Genomic DNA, 16,767 nt, shown 5'->3' on the forward strand with positions numbered 1-16,767 from the left:
AGGCTTTTCTAACATCAAGACAAAATAATCCATCCCCAAAGAAAGAACAAGAATAGATCATGGCCAGAGATCTAACCAAAACAGCTGTCAGTAATATGCCTGTTGGAGAATTTAAAGGGGTAATCATAAGGATACTCTCTGGGCTTGAGAAAAGCATGGAAGCATCAGAGAAACTCTTACCACATAAATAAAAGAGTTAAAAAAAAAAACATGGTAATGATCATAAGGATGGAAGAAGCAGAGGAATGAATAAGTCATATAGGAAATAAAATAATGAAAATTAATGAAGCTGAACAAAGAAGAAAAAACTACAGAGAGAAAGAAGAATAGTTCATGGATCATGAGAATAGATTTGGGGAACTCAGTGACTTCATCAAACATAGTAACATTTGTATCATCTAAGTCCTAGAAGAAGAGAGAAAAAAAGGGCAGAAGGTTTATTGGAGGAAATTATAGCTGAAAACTTCCCTAATCTGGGGAAGGAGACAGACATCCAAATCTAGGAAGCACAGAGAACTCCCATCAAAATTAACAAAAGCAGGCCAACACCAAGACATATTATAGTTACATTTGCAAAATATAATGGTAAAGAAAAAATCCTAAAAGCAGCAAGACAAAAGAAGTACTTAAATTGCACGGGAAGACCCATAAGGCTAGCTGCAGGTCTCTACACAGAAGCTTGACAAGCCAGAAGGGAGTGGCATGATATATTCAACATGCTGAAAGGAAGAAGAATACTCAATCCAGCAAGGCTGTCATTCAGAATAGAGGAGAGATAGAATTTCCCAGACAAACAAAAACTAAAGGAGTTCATGACCCTAAACCAGCCCTGTAAGAAATATCAAAGAGGACTCTTTGAGAAAGAAGGACCAAAAGTGACAAGGACTAGAAAAGAACACAGAAAATTTCCAGAAACAATGATAAAACAAGTAATAAAATGGAACTAAATACATATCTATCACTAATTATTCTGATTGTAAATGGAAGAGTGTCAGAATGGATTAAAAAAAAACAAACAAAAAACATGACCCATTAAGCAGATTAAGCATCTGACTCTTGATTTCGGTTTAGGTCATGATCTGAGGGTTGTGAGATTCAGTTCCACATTGGGCTCTGCACTGGGCGTGGAGCCTACTTAAGATTCTCTCCCTTTCCCCCTACCCCTTCTCCCTTCCTCTCTCTCTCTAAAAAAATAAGAAAAAAAAAAAAGAAAGAAAGAAATGGTATAGAAACTAAAAATCAGTAGAACAGATCAATGAAACCAGGAATTAGTTCTTTGAAAAAATTAATAAAATTAATAAATAAAAACCCCTAGCCAGACCTATTAAAAGGAAAAGAGAAAGGACCCAAAATAAATAAAATCAAAAATGAGAGAGGAGAAATAATAACTAAAACCACTGAAATATTATTATAAGAGAATATTATAAAAAGCTATATGCCAACAAATTGGACAATCTGGAAGTAAAGGGTAAGTTCCTAGAAACATATAAATTACCAAAACTGAAACAGGAAGACATACAAAACTTGAACAGACCAATAACCAGCAAAGAAATTGAATCAGTAATAAAAAATCTCCCAACAAACCAAAGTCCAGGGCTAGGTGCCTCACAGGGAAATTCTACCAAACATTTAAAGAAGAGTTAATACAGGGGCATTTGGGTGGCTCAGTTGGTTAAGTGTCCAACTCTTGGTTTTGGCTCAGGTTGTGATCTCAGTTTCATTTGATCGAGGCCTATGTTGGGCTAGACATGGAGACTACTTGAGATTCTTACTTCTTTTGCTTCCCCCATCCCTTGTGCATTTATATACTCTCTGTCTCTCAAATACATAAATCTGGTTAAAAAATGAGAAGATATGAATAGACTTTTTTTCCAAGAAAACATACAAATGGCTTACAGATATATGAAAAGATGCTCAACATCATTCATCATCAGGGAAATACAAATCAAAACTACAATGAGATATTACCTCATGCCAGTCAGAATAGCTAAAATCAAAAACACAGGAAACAACAGGTGTTAGTGAGGACATAGAGAAAGGGGAACCCTCTTACCCTTTTGGTGGAAATAATAAAAATGAAAAGATATAATATTGGGAACACCATTGAAACAATTATAAATGGTATGGCTGCCATTTAAAGTTTTTTGTTGTTCTTGTTATGAAAGTGATTATTTATTTATTTATTTATTTATTTATTTATTTATTTATTTAAGATTGTATTTATTTGAGACAGTGAGAGAGAAGGAACAGGGTGAGGGGCAGAGGGAGAGGGAGAAGCAGATTCCCCTCTGAGCAGGGAGCCCAATGAGAGGCTTCAACCCCAGGACCCTGGGATCATGACCTGAGCTGAAAGGCAGATGCTTAACTGACTGAACCCCTGAAAGTGATTCAGAATGAGTAAAGAAATTACAACAGAGTACAATTTCTGAAAAGCTGACTAATATTGCAAATATAAGTTATAAATACAGGAATTTGACAAATTCTACTTTGTATGAGTCTCATCAAAGGGGAAATTTGTGTTTATAATTGCATATTCTGCATTACTAATAATGCCCCTTTCACTCTGACTAGACACCAATGAGAACTGAAGCCCCTACTTACTGTTGTATACCTCCTAACTACCGATATACTTCTAGCACCCTTTGCTATGAGACATCTTCACATGTGATGTGATGGGACCTTGGGCCCTATCCCTTCATGTCACTATGCAGGATGAATCAATGAAATATTCCTGGAAGCCATTCCTGCACCAGAACAGGGAAAACAACATATGTAGATATGGAAATGATTGTGAACCAAAAAATATGCCTTTCTAACCCAAACTACTATATCTTCAACTTAGTTTAATTATGGCCATATCCCAAAAATGCCTGTAGGCACTCAGTGCCACTATATGAGGGGACATTTGGCTAAGAAGGAAGTCTTGATCAAATGTGGCATAATTTCTTACCTTTGCAAAATTTACAAAAACATACCCCCAAAACTGCAGAAAGGAAATAAATTCTAGGGTCTTCCAATGGAATCCTGGGAGGGGCTTGTACAAGTGGCCCCTAAAGCTTACATTTCATTAGTTAGCTTCCTAGTATTTTGAGACGGAAGGAAAAAGAGATGAGTGAGGGAGAGGTGAGCAGAGGAGGAAAGTTTAAGGAAAGTGACAGAAAAAAATTAAATATTGTTCTGAGATCATTTCCATGCATTTCTCACCTGAGAAAGGACAGGATATGTGATATTTTATAATCCTGTCTTATTTCAGGCTGCTATGACAAAAATACTAGGGACTGGTGGCTTAAAATATCAACAGTTATTTCTTATAGATCTGGAAGCTGGGAAGTCCAAGATCAATGAGATGGCAAATGGTGTCTCATAGGAGCTTGCTCTCCCTGGTGTGTAAACAGCTGTCTTCTCACAGTGTTCTCTTATGGTGGAAGGGGCAAGGGAATTCTTTGGGGTCTTTTTTAAAAAAATTTTTTTTAACTTATTTATTCACAAGAGGCAGAGAGAGAGAGAGAGAGAGAGAGAGAGAGAGAGAAAAGCAGAGAGGCAGAGACACAGGTAGAGGGAGAAGCAGGTTCCATCAATCCCGGGTCTCCAGGATCACATCCCAGGATGCAGGCGGCACTAAACTGCTGCGCTATCGAGGCTGCCCTCTAGGGTCTTTTTTATAAAGAAACTAATCCCATTCATTGAGGGTTCCATCCTCATGACCTGATTACCTCCTGAAGGCCCCAACTCCAAATTCCATCACATTGAGGATTAGATTTCCACATATGAATTTTGGGAGGACACAAATAGTCATCCTTAGTACCCACCCAACTTGATATTTCCATGATAATAATGCAAAAAAACCTTAAATGGAATATAGTTTAATTGTTATTAGTAATATTCATCTTATGATACTCTGATAACTTCTATAGGAATGTATAGATAAGTTATTCTGTTAATGTTGTTACGAACCAAGAGTTTTTCAGTGAAAGAAAAAAATAGAACAGAGTTTAAAAACAAAAAAATCTGGGCAGCCCCGGTGGCGCAGCGGTTTGGCGCCGCCTGCAGCCTGATCCTGGAGACCCTGAATCGAGTCCCGCATCAGGCTCTCTGCATGGAGCCAGCTTCTCCCTCTGCCTGTGTCTCTGCCTCTCATTCTCTCTCTGTGTTTCTATAAATAAATAAACAAAATCTGTAAAAAAAAAAAATCTAAAAACTCATAATATTAAATTTGAATCAGATATAGTATAAATTCAGCAACTTTTTTTCTTATAGAAATGTGTATTGCTTAGAAACAACCCTTCCAATATCAGTGAGCACACTTAGCACCCAGATTGTGGCCTATACCTACCATTCCACAGTAAAATGAACTGTAGCTCTTTAGAGGAATAGCTGGGGTAGGAAATAAACAAGGTATCTGGTATTTGGTTGTGCCAGAGAGCAAGGAAACTATCACAGATTAAAGAATGTGTCAAAAGGACACAGGAGCCAGTATAAGGAATTCCCATTGGCCAGATAAGGCTATTTGAGCATCAAAATAAATAAATAAATAAAAATAATCTTTGCATATATAAAAATTAATGAGTTCATGAAAATAACAAAAATAATAAATCAAACACATTGGAATTAACGAGGGTACCAACTCCTTTCTTTGAAAAGTGATCATTTAAATAAGAGAATTAAGTATTTATCCTGCTTTTGCAGTGTGAAATGTATCTCTGGATATCCAGTATTTCTAACTGATGAAGAATGGTTCTTCTTTAAGGAAGATTTCCAGCAAATGAATCTAGATAATGATAGAATTATAAAATTATTTTGCAATGCCTAGTTGGTTCAAACAAGAATTAGCAACAGATAAACTATCAGATGAAAATGTATGATACATTTTAGCAACATTAAAAGGAGAATAACCAAACATTATGTGCCCCCTAATATGATACAAAGTAAATTATCATTTGTAGTAGGCAGATTAATGCCTGCCTCCACCTTCCCAAAAGATATCCATGTCTTAATCCCAGAACCTGTGAATATGTTGTCAGGTTACATGGCAACGGGGTATTAAGGTTGCAAATAAAATTAGGTTTGCTAATTAGCTGACCTTAAAACAGGGAGATTATCCTGGATTATCCAGTTGGACTGAATGTAAAGGAAAGATGGAGGCAAAAGAAGAGGTCAAAATAATGCAATGTGAGAAGAACTCAACCTGCTGGTTTGGAAGATCGGAGAAAGGATGTCAAGAGCCAAGATATATGGACAGCCTCTAGAATCTGCAAAAAGGAAACTCTCCCTTAGAGCCTCCATAAGGGAATGCAGTCCTGCTCAAACATTGAATTTAGCCCAGTGAGATCCATGTAGGACTTCTAACCTACAAAACTGAAGGAAAAATTTTGTGTTGTTTTTGAGTCATTAAATTTGTGGTAGTTTGTTAAAGCAGCAATAGAAAATTAATAGACCACCTGTTAAGTATTTTTTGCTAAAGAATTGAGCCTGAATCTAATCAAGCCTCTGAAACTAACATTGGCAGGAAATGTACAGTATAAATGAACATAGTAAGTGATACTACAAGGACACAAACAGTAAAATTTAAAATTCTCAGTTGGCTGGGCTTCTATGACATCAATGGCATGAAGATAAAAATGGGAGAGCAAACTGCTCTAGATTAAAAGAGACAGAGGGGACATAAGAACCAAACACAAACTCTGAATCATTTGAAAACTGATTCAAACAAACCAACTATAAAGGATATTTTTTAGGACAGTTGGGAAAATTTTATAATGGGTTATGTAGTAAATGGAATTATTATTAATTTGTAAGGAAGAAGTTAGTGGATAGAAAAATCCACTTTTTTTAGAGATGCATATTGAAGTACGTAGGAATGAAATTAAACAATGTCTGTGGTTTGATTTTCAAATATTTTAGAAGGAAGGAAGAAAAGAAGGAAACATGAGAAAAGACGAAAAGGAGAAAAGACTTGATAAAGCATACATGCCCAAATCGTGATAATTGTTGAATCATGGTAATGGGTATACTGGGGTTCATTGTATCTCTCTTTACTTCATATATTTGAAATGTTTCAAATGAAAACATTTTTATTTTTTAAAGATTTTATTTATCCACTTATGAGAGACACAGAAAGAGAGAGAGAGTGAGAGAGGCAGAGACACAGGCAGAGGGAGGAGCAGGCTCCATGCGGGGAGCCCGATGTGGGACTCCATCCCAGGACTCCAGGACCACACCCCGGGCTGAAGGCAGGCACCAAACCCCCTGAGCCACTCAGGGATCCCCAAATGAAAACATTTTTAAAGAAGGAAAAAAGAATGCATCCAAAAAAATCACTTAATCACTTTTCTTTCATGAAATTGTAGTTTTTGGAAGAGTTTTTTTTGCCTCCCAAGGATTTTACCTAAATTGATTTTTCACACGTGAGTATCATAGTTAATGCCAGCCCAACCCAAAATTATGGATTTAGCTGTATCTACCTTCAATGCTCCCTTTGCTAGTTACTTAGGATTCTTTTCTTCCTAAATGTCTTTCAGGAAAAAAAAATCTGATAACATCACTCACATTAAATGACCTCATTGCCTGAATTAATGAAAATGAATATGCTTTTTAACAGAAAATAATGCTTTAAGTAAAAATTCTCTGATGGTGAAATGTGAAACATTATTGACAAGATCTTCGTTTAAAATTTTTATTTAAAAAAAATTAAAAAATAAAATTTTTATTTATTTGTAAGAATTTTGTTTTTTAAAGGCTCACTCTTTCTTTAATCACTTCACACAGTCAATTGCCTAAGGTGTTTGTAAGAGAATTAAATTATATGAACCAGAAAACCATTCTGTCAAAAATTCTGAACCAGTGAGTTAATAAATGCAATTGTGCATTGTAAAAATGCCTGTTACTTCCTTGATGAAGGGACATGGTGGAACTCTTGCAGGAGTTTGTAGGGGAAGAGTTGGTTGCTAGTCGGCCTACCCTTTAATACCTAGACCACCACTACATGGGCTGTGTGACCTTTCCGAAGTTACCTGTCCTGTCATGCCTCAACTTCCTCACCTGCAGATTTCGCTCATGTCAGTATCTACCTAAGTGGTGGCTGTGAAGACTGAGGTAATGTATATAAAGCAGTTCTCTCACCTAATAAGCATTCAGTAAATACTAGCTGTTATTGTTTTTGACACTCCTCTTTCCCACAGGAATAGAGATTCGATTATCCAGTTTTTTTTTATTTATTTATTTATTTATTTATTTATTTATTTATTTATTTATTTATTTATTATTTTTCATTACCGTGTCTGAAAACTTCAGAGGGGCATTATTTGGCCAAACAGCTACTTTTGGGCCAATCTTATGGTACAAGGCCCATCGATTTTTTCCAAATACTTGGTATTTGGAAGAGAGACGCAAGAACCAAATGTAACTTCTGAATCGCTTGAAAACTGATCCAAACCAACCAACGATAAAGGATACTTTGTGCGCAGCTTTGGAACGAAGCGGAACTATTGAGCTTTCTTCCTTCGGTCAAAGTGTCAAAAAGAAAATTTTTTAAAATTATATCCAGTCCAGATATTTTCTTCAGGCCAAAATGTTCAAAATTCCATGGCCCACCAATCCACTCACTGCCCTGCCCCTTCAGCCTTGCCTCCTTCCTTCCTCCCCATAAATATTCTGGTTTTATATGCAAAGCGCTGGAACACGAGCCGAGCCGGCATCTCTCAGCTATAACGTCCCCGAGCGGTTATCTGAGCCACTCCCTGGGTTAGAAAGCGAAGGGGGGGCCTTGTGGACTCTGTACACACCCTTCGCAGAGGCCTCGGGGGTGTTGTAACTCTTGCCGATTTCACGCAGTTCTTTCCCCCTCCTCACATCCCCGGCTTTTCTCGCCCAAAGCAACAAAACGAGCGAGCGTGACTCGCCACAGAAAAGGTCCTGTGAACTGTTCTTTCCTGGGGAAGAGAAAAAAAAGAAAAAAAAAAGCGCGCTGACGTCCCAGGAAGACACAATGTGGAAAGGCTCACAGGTTGATATGAACCCGGCCCGCAATAAAAGGCCCCGCCGAGCAAACGCCGCGAGGAAAAGCAGCCCGAGAGGCCGGTCCCTCCCTCTACACGGTTTGCTCCCCGGGCAGTGGGGGCGGGGCGCCCGCGGGCCGAGGTAAACAGAGCTACTGCGCCTGCGCACAGCCTTCCCGGGTCACGTGTCGCCGCGGAGAGCCGTCCCGCGGCCGTAAGGGGCCGAGTGCAAACCCGAGAGGCGTCAACCTTTCCCTGAGGGGCGGATTCGGGCCGGAGCCGAGGGTTCGGTCGGAAACGCCCCCTTCTTCCACAGCCGGAGGTCGAGGTGCTGTACCGGGCCTGCGGCGTGGCGCCGCGCCGCCGTGGGACATGGCCGGCCGTGGGGAGGGCAGCGCGGCGCCCGCGGTACTTCTGGGGTCCCCTGCAGTTTGCAGTAAGGGGTTGCAAAGGAAGGGGCCCTGTGAGCGGCGCCGGCTGAAGGCGGTGGTATCGGAGCAGCTCAGCCAGGATCTGCTCAGGTAGGAGGAGGCGGGAACTCTGGCTGCTTGCATCCATCTCCGCCCAAGAAGCCGTGGCTCCTTCTCGGCCTCTCCATCCCTCCCCTCCGCGCTCTCCTCGCCTCAGGCTTTTGTGGGACGTGCACCGATCTCCTCACAGACGCAGCGGTTCTCTCGTCTTGAAGCAGTCCCGAGCACCTCGGCGAGCACGTACGCGATTTAAAAAAAGGGAATCACCAGGAGTATCGTCGTGACGTGCAGCACCAGTTTAAGACAGAATAACTCGAATAGGCTTACATCTTGAAAGACAGACCGCTAAGGTCGAGATGGGTCCAGGCTTGGGGGTCCTGAAACGTACACTTAAATAAGTTTAAACAGTTTGAGAAACATGACAGATTAGGTGTAAAAATGAATATATAGGCTAAGGAAAAATAGAACAAATTAGTGGAGTCACGGAGGTCTCTTTCTTCTGAAGTCTTTAAACAATTTACTAGAAATGCTTCCATAGAAATTCTTCCTGATGGCAACCTGGCTTCCCCTCTCCACCTAGAACACTCCACGGCTCCCGACAACTCCCAGCTCCTACGAGGATGGGAGCAAACGGAGGAGGGTTGTTTCCAGAGCTTAAACTCAGGCTGTGGTGAATCCAGTTGATGACATCTCAGTTTATAAAGAAAATGAAGCTTGGAAATATTCCCTAGCCAACTGCCATTTCCACCAAAACTGATTTTGTGAGCATTCCTGTGCATCAGAATCACCTGGAGGGCTTGTTAAGATTTAGATTTACTGGGTCCCAGGCCATAGTGCTCCTTCAGTTGGTCAGGAATAGAGCTTTTGCATTTCTCACAAGGTCCCAGGTGATGGTGATGCTGATGCTGGCTGCTTGGGTCAGACTTTAAGACTGAACTAAAGTAAACATAATAACTAATAACCAACAGTGGTACAGCATTCTACATTTTTAAAAGTGCTATCACCAACACTTAGGCTCCAGCGGCTATAAACTAGGCTTTCTATAAAGTAAAAAAATTTCCTTTTAACTTGGGCCTATCCAGTAGAGATGCTCTTTTGTCTCCACCAGTGGGGGATTAATGTAAAAGATGGAAAAATAAAGCTGAAGTTGTTCTGTTTCCAGGGCGAATCTGGAAGGAGACAATCCTCTTCAGTGGCTTTATTCTCCTGGCTGTATTGTGAGCTTTAAGGTGCAAGGCATTTAAGGAAGATTACAGATCTAATTTATATAAAGAAAATGAGGCTAAAGTATTATCTTTATCCTCATCTGAGCAGTAATTAAGGATAGGAGCCTGAACTCCTAAGTTCCTCTTAAAAGCAAAAAAAAAAAAAAAAAAGTAGCAGTTTTTTTAAACAAGAAAATTTCATTTGTGTTCCCAGCCACCCTAATTGCTGTGCCAAATTAATCCTTTCCAAACACAACAATATAATGGATTTATTCTGCAAATATTAATGAAGTATTAGCACCCACTATGTACCTAGATTTGTACTAGGTCATGAAAAATCAAAGATTAATAAGACATAGCTTTGATTATTGTGCTTACACTTTAGTAAGAGAAGTAATAGCCAAACAAAAGTTATGGGGACTGGCATGAGTTTGGGGAAGGCTTTTTAGGGTGACATTTGAGTGATCTCCTGAGGATTGATTAAAAGTTGACTAGGTAAAGATCAGGAAGGGAGAATTAGGATATCTAAACAAAGGGAATGGCTTTTACAAAGGCAGAGATTTGAAAAAGTTTGATTTATTTTGGGAAAGCAAGTTGTGTTAGATTCTTCCAAACAGCAAGGAACAGAAACATCTCTGGGTTACCGAAGATAATAGGGTATATGGAGAAGTGAATAAAATAGGAAACTGTTTCAGTGGTCAAAAAGCCAGATCCGAGCTAATGTAGAATTGGAAAGTTGCTTGGAATATGATAGCAGCTATACTGTAAGACCTCATTGAGAAATGGACCATTATTCAGGACAATTGTAAGAAAAATAGCTAAACTTACTGCTATTCTATTAGATAGATGCTGGGTTGACATGTTTTAGTTAGTACCCTGTGAGGTAAGTCTTGGTAGTATTCCCATTTATTTATTTATTTATTTATTTATTTATTAAAGGTTTTTATTTATTTATTCATGAGAGACCCACAGAGATAAAGGCAGAGGGAGAAGCAGGCCTCCCGCAGGGGCCTGATGCGGGACTTGATCCCAGAACCCGGGATCACAACCTGAGCCAGAGGCAGGCTCTCAACCGCTGAGCCACTCAGGTGTCCCAATATTATTCCCATTTAACAGATAAGGAAATTGAACATTGAGGATGAAGGGATAGAGTGAATAAAAACCTTGACACTCTGACTCCAGAAACATTAAAATGATTTGCCCAAGGTCCTATAACCAGAATATGAGCCAGTCAGTGTGCTTTCTTTGCAGTAGTTTTACAAACCGATCTTTCAGTAATTTTGTTCCTTAATCTCTGCTTCTGTCCTTAGCCATTCCTTTTTCTTACTCTTAGATTTGCTTTCAAACTCTCTTACAGTGTTATCAGTTGGTTTCTGTTTATTATAGAACGTTTCTGTTAGAGTTTGCTGCTTTAACTACCATATTGGCTCTTGGCTAGCCTTGGCTTATTCCATTTAAAATTCAGATGTGGTTAAGAGCATCAGGGTCATGTGCTACTAAGCTGAGCCATATGTAAATGATAAATGAATTTGGTAGCTTTTTGGGAGGGGATTGTGGGTATGGCCTGCAACCAAAGTGACCTCAGATGAGGGTGAAATGGGTAAACTAAGAATAGACCCCGGAGGCCTTCTTTCTTCAGTGAAAAGTTTGGAATGTATTGTGGAGATAGTGGAGAGCCATTGGTGTTTTTTAAATAGAGGATTAACATATTTAGATTTTAAGTTGAGAAATTAGGAACAAGGAAACCAGTTAGGAGATTTTAATAGTCAAGAGATACATAATGGCAGGGGCAATGGAAAAAGTGAAAGGTATTCACATGTACAATTGATGGGCTCAGTGACCAATTACATGTGGAGATACAGAGAAAGGGAAACCTAGAAGATGGCGCCAAATCTTAGGGCACTTGAAAGGGAGGAGTAAGGTGAATGTTGAGGAAATCCTATCCAGGAGACAATTGGAAATATGTCTGGAGTTGAGAATGAAGATTGGAGTAACAGACACACAGTAAAGGTTAGTGGTATCATTAGTACCCAGTTGTCCAAGCCGAAAAAGAGAGGTTATTCCCTTCTATTCACCTTCTACATCGAGTCACCAAGTCCTGCCAATTTTATTATCAAAGTATATTTTAATTCCATTCCTCAGTCTCTATCACCATTGATCTCTTCTAGCTCAAGCCTTTACATCATTTATCTGTGTTGTGCAGTAATTTTCTCATTTCCTCCGAATTCCTTGTCTACACAACTAATAGGTGATATTTTGAAAAATGAATGTGTCTGTGTTTCAAAACGTTTGGTGATTCGCCTTCAACTGTAAGATGGAGTTAAACTCTTTTCTTCTTACATGTCTTTATCCCAGAAGCTTCCTCTGTCGCTTAGCCCCACAGTACTCTATGCTGACCAGTTTGTAGCTCCATACTCTCACATAACCTTAGCAAGGAATGTGGAGCCAGGAACGAACTCTCTATGACCTTGCCTTGCTTCCCTGACCAACTCTTGTTTGATCTTTAAAATCTCATTTGGTTTTCTTGCCCTCTGTAAGGTCTTTTATGTCTGTCTCTGAAAAAAATTTGTGTTATTGAATATATCACACTCCTTAATTTTCAGGCATATCTTCCCTACTATTTAGTAAAATCCTCAAGGGCACATATGTTTTAGTCATCTATCTGTCCCCAGTGCCTGGTATATAGTTCATGCTCAGTACATTTTTAGTGATAATCAGCAGTCCAAAATGCATTAGATAGGTTAATGCAATAGTTGGCAGAGAAATGAAATAGAAAGAAGCTGGATCTTGACATGGTTGAGCCTTTGCTCCAACCTGTCCTTCCTCTAGACTTTACTTTTAGATAAGCAAATAAATCCCTTTAATATTTAAGCCAGTCTGAGTCAGATAATTCTGTTAATTGTAGCACACAAGATATGCTTGTAATTGATATAGTTTTATAAAATAAAAGGCACTATAGTTTCATATTAGCAATTTTTTAAACACATTAAATTTTTTTATTTAACAAATACTCATGAGCATGTATTAAGAACAAGGCAGATTCCCTAGTGATGGTTATATGGCTACCAGCTGCATTGATTACTTACTTGGGGAGGAAGGGAGGATGAAGAGAAGGTGGGTGGGAGGAAGGAACAAATTGAGTATTTGTCCAATTTGAGTTTTTATTAATGTTTGAGAGACCGGTTGCATTTTTCCATAGCTTTAAAAGTCACTTATGAAAATTATTGATTAAGATATTGACTAAAATGCTTCTGTTTGCTTATTGTTTCCAAGGATCTGAAAGTTTTGTGTTCTGAAGCCTTTGTTTTGTTAAGGGTAAAATACAACAAAATTCAACAAGCAGATACTGAATATACAGTTTTTGCCTTTGGGAGTTTATTGTCTAGTAGTGAGAAAGACGCATAAAAATAATGATGCAATGACAGAAGTGCTATAATAGAGGTATGCACTGAGTGTTTTGGGATCAGAGGAAGAAGCCATTAACTTGGTCTTGGGGGAGTGTGAATGTCTGTGGCAACATTCTGAGCTTTCAGTGTAATGGATATCTTTATCCATTACTTGTACTTTTGTACCTCCTATACTGTACTGGTGTGATTGCCAGTTATATCCTGTGATATGGAAATCCTCTGAAAATACATACCTTGCCAAGGATAATGATATAGTGATATGAAATATTATTTAGTGTTTAGAGAATAGAAATATATATTTACCACAGGGACAAGAGATTATGACAGTTTGTATTTTGATGCTTATTTCTGTTCTTCCATCACTTTACATGTAATCAGTGGGCTTTACCATAACCATATGCATTAGTAAAGGGATTTAAATGGGTTACCCCATGAGCCCATCATTTTAATAATAGATTAGAGCATGGTTTGTACTCTGTGTGAGGAAAAAACTGGAAAAGGACTTAAATGTCACATTCTTGATGGCCAGGCCTGCATTTCAGACTTGGTATTTAACAATAGTCAGAACAAAGTGTACCAGTTTCTAATCTGTATTGTCTATTATACTCAGCTTGTTTGTTTTGTTGACATTTCCTTTTTTTTTTTTTTTTTGGCTTCTTTTAATAAGATTTAAAAATTTTTATTCTTTTCAATAGTCAATGACCATATGACTTTGTGTTCTTGTTCTGAAATCTAATGTAGGTACATTTTAAAGGAAAGTCCACATAAATAGCCAGAAGATAAATTTTATTATTGCCAGAAGGAATTAAAAGATATTTTTTGAAAAAATAGTCTTACTCTTTTTAGTGTGATCACCTTTTGTTTTCACTATAAATTTTAGAAAATTAGACTCTAAGCCAGTATTAAACAGTGTTCTTTGGAATGAACTGAGAACAAACTCATTTTCATATTAAACTTTTTAAATTTTGTTATTTACCTCTATATTTTTAGTTTGTGCTATTTTGAAAAATTATTTTATATTTTTGATTATCACTAAACTATGGTTCCTTTTTATTCATTACAGGCTCCTAAGGGAAGAAATCCATACAGATGTTACTTTTTCTGTAGGTTGTACTTTGTTCAAAGCGCACAAAGCAGTCCTTTTAGCAAGGGTTCCTGATTTCTATTTTCACACTATTGGACAGACATCTGATAATTTAACAAATCATGAGTCTATTGCTGTGGAGAACTTTGAAGCTTCAGAATTTAGAACATTTTTACAGTAAGTGCTTTATCTTTATTCTCTTATATTTAAGTCTAATATATCTTTGTTTTAAATATATATGTATGTATGTTTAATTTCCTGTATTTTTGTATCTTTTATAACCTAAAAAATCTGTTCATTTAAATAACAAATTATCTTAGTAATTAGTATTAGTAGAGGCTAAATATTAGAGTATTAGAAGCTTAGTGTTCAAAAAGACTAAGTAAGTAGTAATTTGAGACTGAGCCTAAAGGAAGAAAAATGGTGTTTTCTCTAGTAATTTGAAGGAGTTACTCTGTGCCAGGATTTTTTGACAGTGACACTATTGATACGTTGGGTTGGATAATTCTTTGTTTTAGGGTCTGTGCTGTGCATCTTAGATGTTTAGCAGTATCCCTGTCCACTAGCCCCTAGATGCAAATAGCATTCTTCTTGAGCCCCCACCCCCTGAATTGTGACAATCACAATGTCTGCCAGATGTTGCCAAATGTCCTCTTGGGGGTAGAATTACCTCCTGTTGAGAACCATTGCTATATACTGACTTCTATGTTACTGGTATGCAAAACTTCAAATAAATTATGTTTGTAAAAATGAGATCATAACTTTTTATTCTTTTGGCTTGTGTGTGGTCAAAATTTTTGAAAACAGAACATCCATTGAACTCGTTAGTGATTTTAGGGACTTGTGTTTGCTGAACTTAGAATTTTAATCACCTAAGTAATGGGAGAAATTAGTTTAAATTAATCCCCATTCTAATTGAATAGAATTTCATTTTAATGCTTTATTATTTTCATGTATGTATAATTATTTGACACCCATTTTTGCTAAATGTATCCAGGAGGAAGTCTTTTTTAATGTAGTTTCTCAAGATTGTATCTCTTTGTGTGGGTTAAATAAGATGCTTATAAGCACTCCCTGCTGGGAGCCTGATGGAGAACTCATCCCAGGGCTCCAGGGTCACGCCCTGGGCCAAAGCACTTAGCACAGTGGTATGGCATATTGTAAGCACTGAATACATTTTAATAAGTGTTATTTATAGTAGTAGGCCTGTACTAGGCCCTATGAAATGATGTATTTCTGGAGTGTATGTTTATTTTCTTTTTTTAAAAAAATATTTTACTTGTAAGTAATCTCTGCACCCAATGTGGGGCTCAAACTCACAACCCCAAGATCAAGAGTTGCATGCTCTACTGACTGAGCCAGCCAGGCACCCTTTGAGTGTATGTTTGTTTATTTATTTATTTATTTATTTATTTATTTATTTATTTTTAAAATTATTTATTTATTTATTTGTTTGTTTGTTTATTTATTTATTTATTTATGATAGTCACACACAGAGAGAGAGAGAGAGGCAGAGACATAGGCAGAGGGAGAAGCAGGCTCCATGCACCGGGAGCCCGATGTGGGATTCGATCCCGGGTCTCCAGGATCACGCCCTGGGCCAAAGGCAGGGGCTAAACCGCTGCGCCACCCAGGGATCCCTGAGTGTATGTTTAGATGAAGATGCATAGGGTATATCAAATTTTTGTATATCAGAGAAAAGAAACTATACCACCGTTTTCCTTTATTTATTGTCATTAAAAGTAATAGAAAAAAAAAGATAAAGAGACAGCATAGTAAAGTGGAGGAGGCACTGGACTTGACCACAAGGCAGAGATCTGCCTTCGGGCTATGCATTATCTTGTTTTATTTCTTTGAGCCTCAGTTTTCTCCTATTTAGAACAAGGAAGTTGGTTGGAGTAGATGGCTTTGTGCTTCATAGCCCTTCACAGGCCTCTATTTAAAGCACTTAATCACATTTTGTATTGTATTAGGTTAGTCATGTACGTCTGTGGTTATGTAAGCTTTTTGAAATTAGATCATCTCATTGATGTACACATCCTCAGTGGTATCTCGTGTAGTGTCTTGCAAAAGTGCTTGTGATGTACCCCTTATTTTTTAGCAGATTGCATTGAAATCTCATCTATATTAATATAAAGTATAAGGATTATAATGTAAAATATTGAGATTAATTTTTTTAATAGGACTTCAGAAAAAATAATTTAAAATTTTACTTATGAAATTCAGTTATTATTAGTGGCTTTATTGCACATCCTTTCTCTTTAGACAACCAATAAAATTTTTTGAGATATTGTATTGCTACTTACTATAGAGTCCTTTGATATTATGCACTTGAGTTAGAGTGGAAATAACAGTCTGTGAAAAACTGTTGTATATACAACAGTATCATATGATTGGCAGTGGAAAATAGTTCTTGCTTCATGACTTCATGACTAAAATTTAAAAATTCAACTTAGGGCAGCCCCGGTGGTGCAGCGGTTTAGCGCCGCTGCCTGCGGCCTGGGGTGTGATCCTGGAGACCCAGGATCGAGTCCCATGTCGGGCTCCCTGCATGGAGCCTGCTTCTCGCTCTGCCTGTGTCTCTGCCTCTCTGCCTGCCTCTCTCTC

At 38.0% G+C, this 16,767-nt stretch overlaps 1 protein-coding gene across 1 annotated transcript in view; it reads left to right on the forward strand.

Annotated features, from left to right (window-relative positions):
* Positions 1–8,275: 8,275 nt before the first annotated feature.
* The window catches only part of BTBD8 (BTB domain containing 8), a 93,774-nt gene continuing 85,282 nt past the window's right edge, over positions 8,276–16,767 (forward strand). Inside the window, exons 1-2 of the mRNA XM_055341362.1 lie at positions 8,276–8,515; positions 14,140–14,337. Coding sequence (XP_055197337.1) covers positions 8,367–8,515; positions 14,140–14,337 — 347 coding nt within the window. The 5' untranslated portion in view covers positions 8,276–8,366. The remainder of the gene's footprint in view (positions 8,516–14,139; positions 14,338–16,767) is intronic.

This window comes from Nyctereutes procyonoides, unplaced genomic scaffold (assembly GCF_905146905.1).
Source record: "Nyctereutes procyonoides isolate TBG_1078 unplaced genomic scaffold, NYPRO_anot_genome, whole genome shotgun sequence".
Lineage (NCBI taxonomy): Eukaryota > Metazoa > Chordata > Mammalia > Carnivora > Canidae > Nyctereutes > Nyctereutes procyonoides.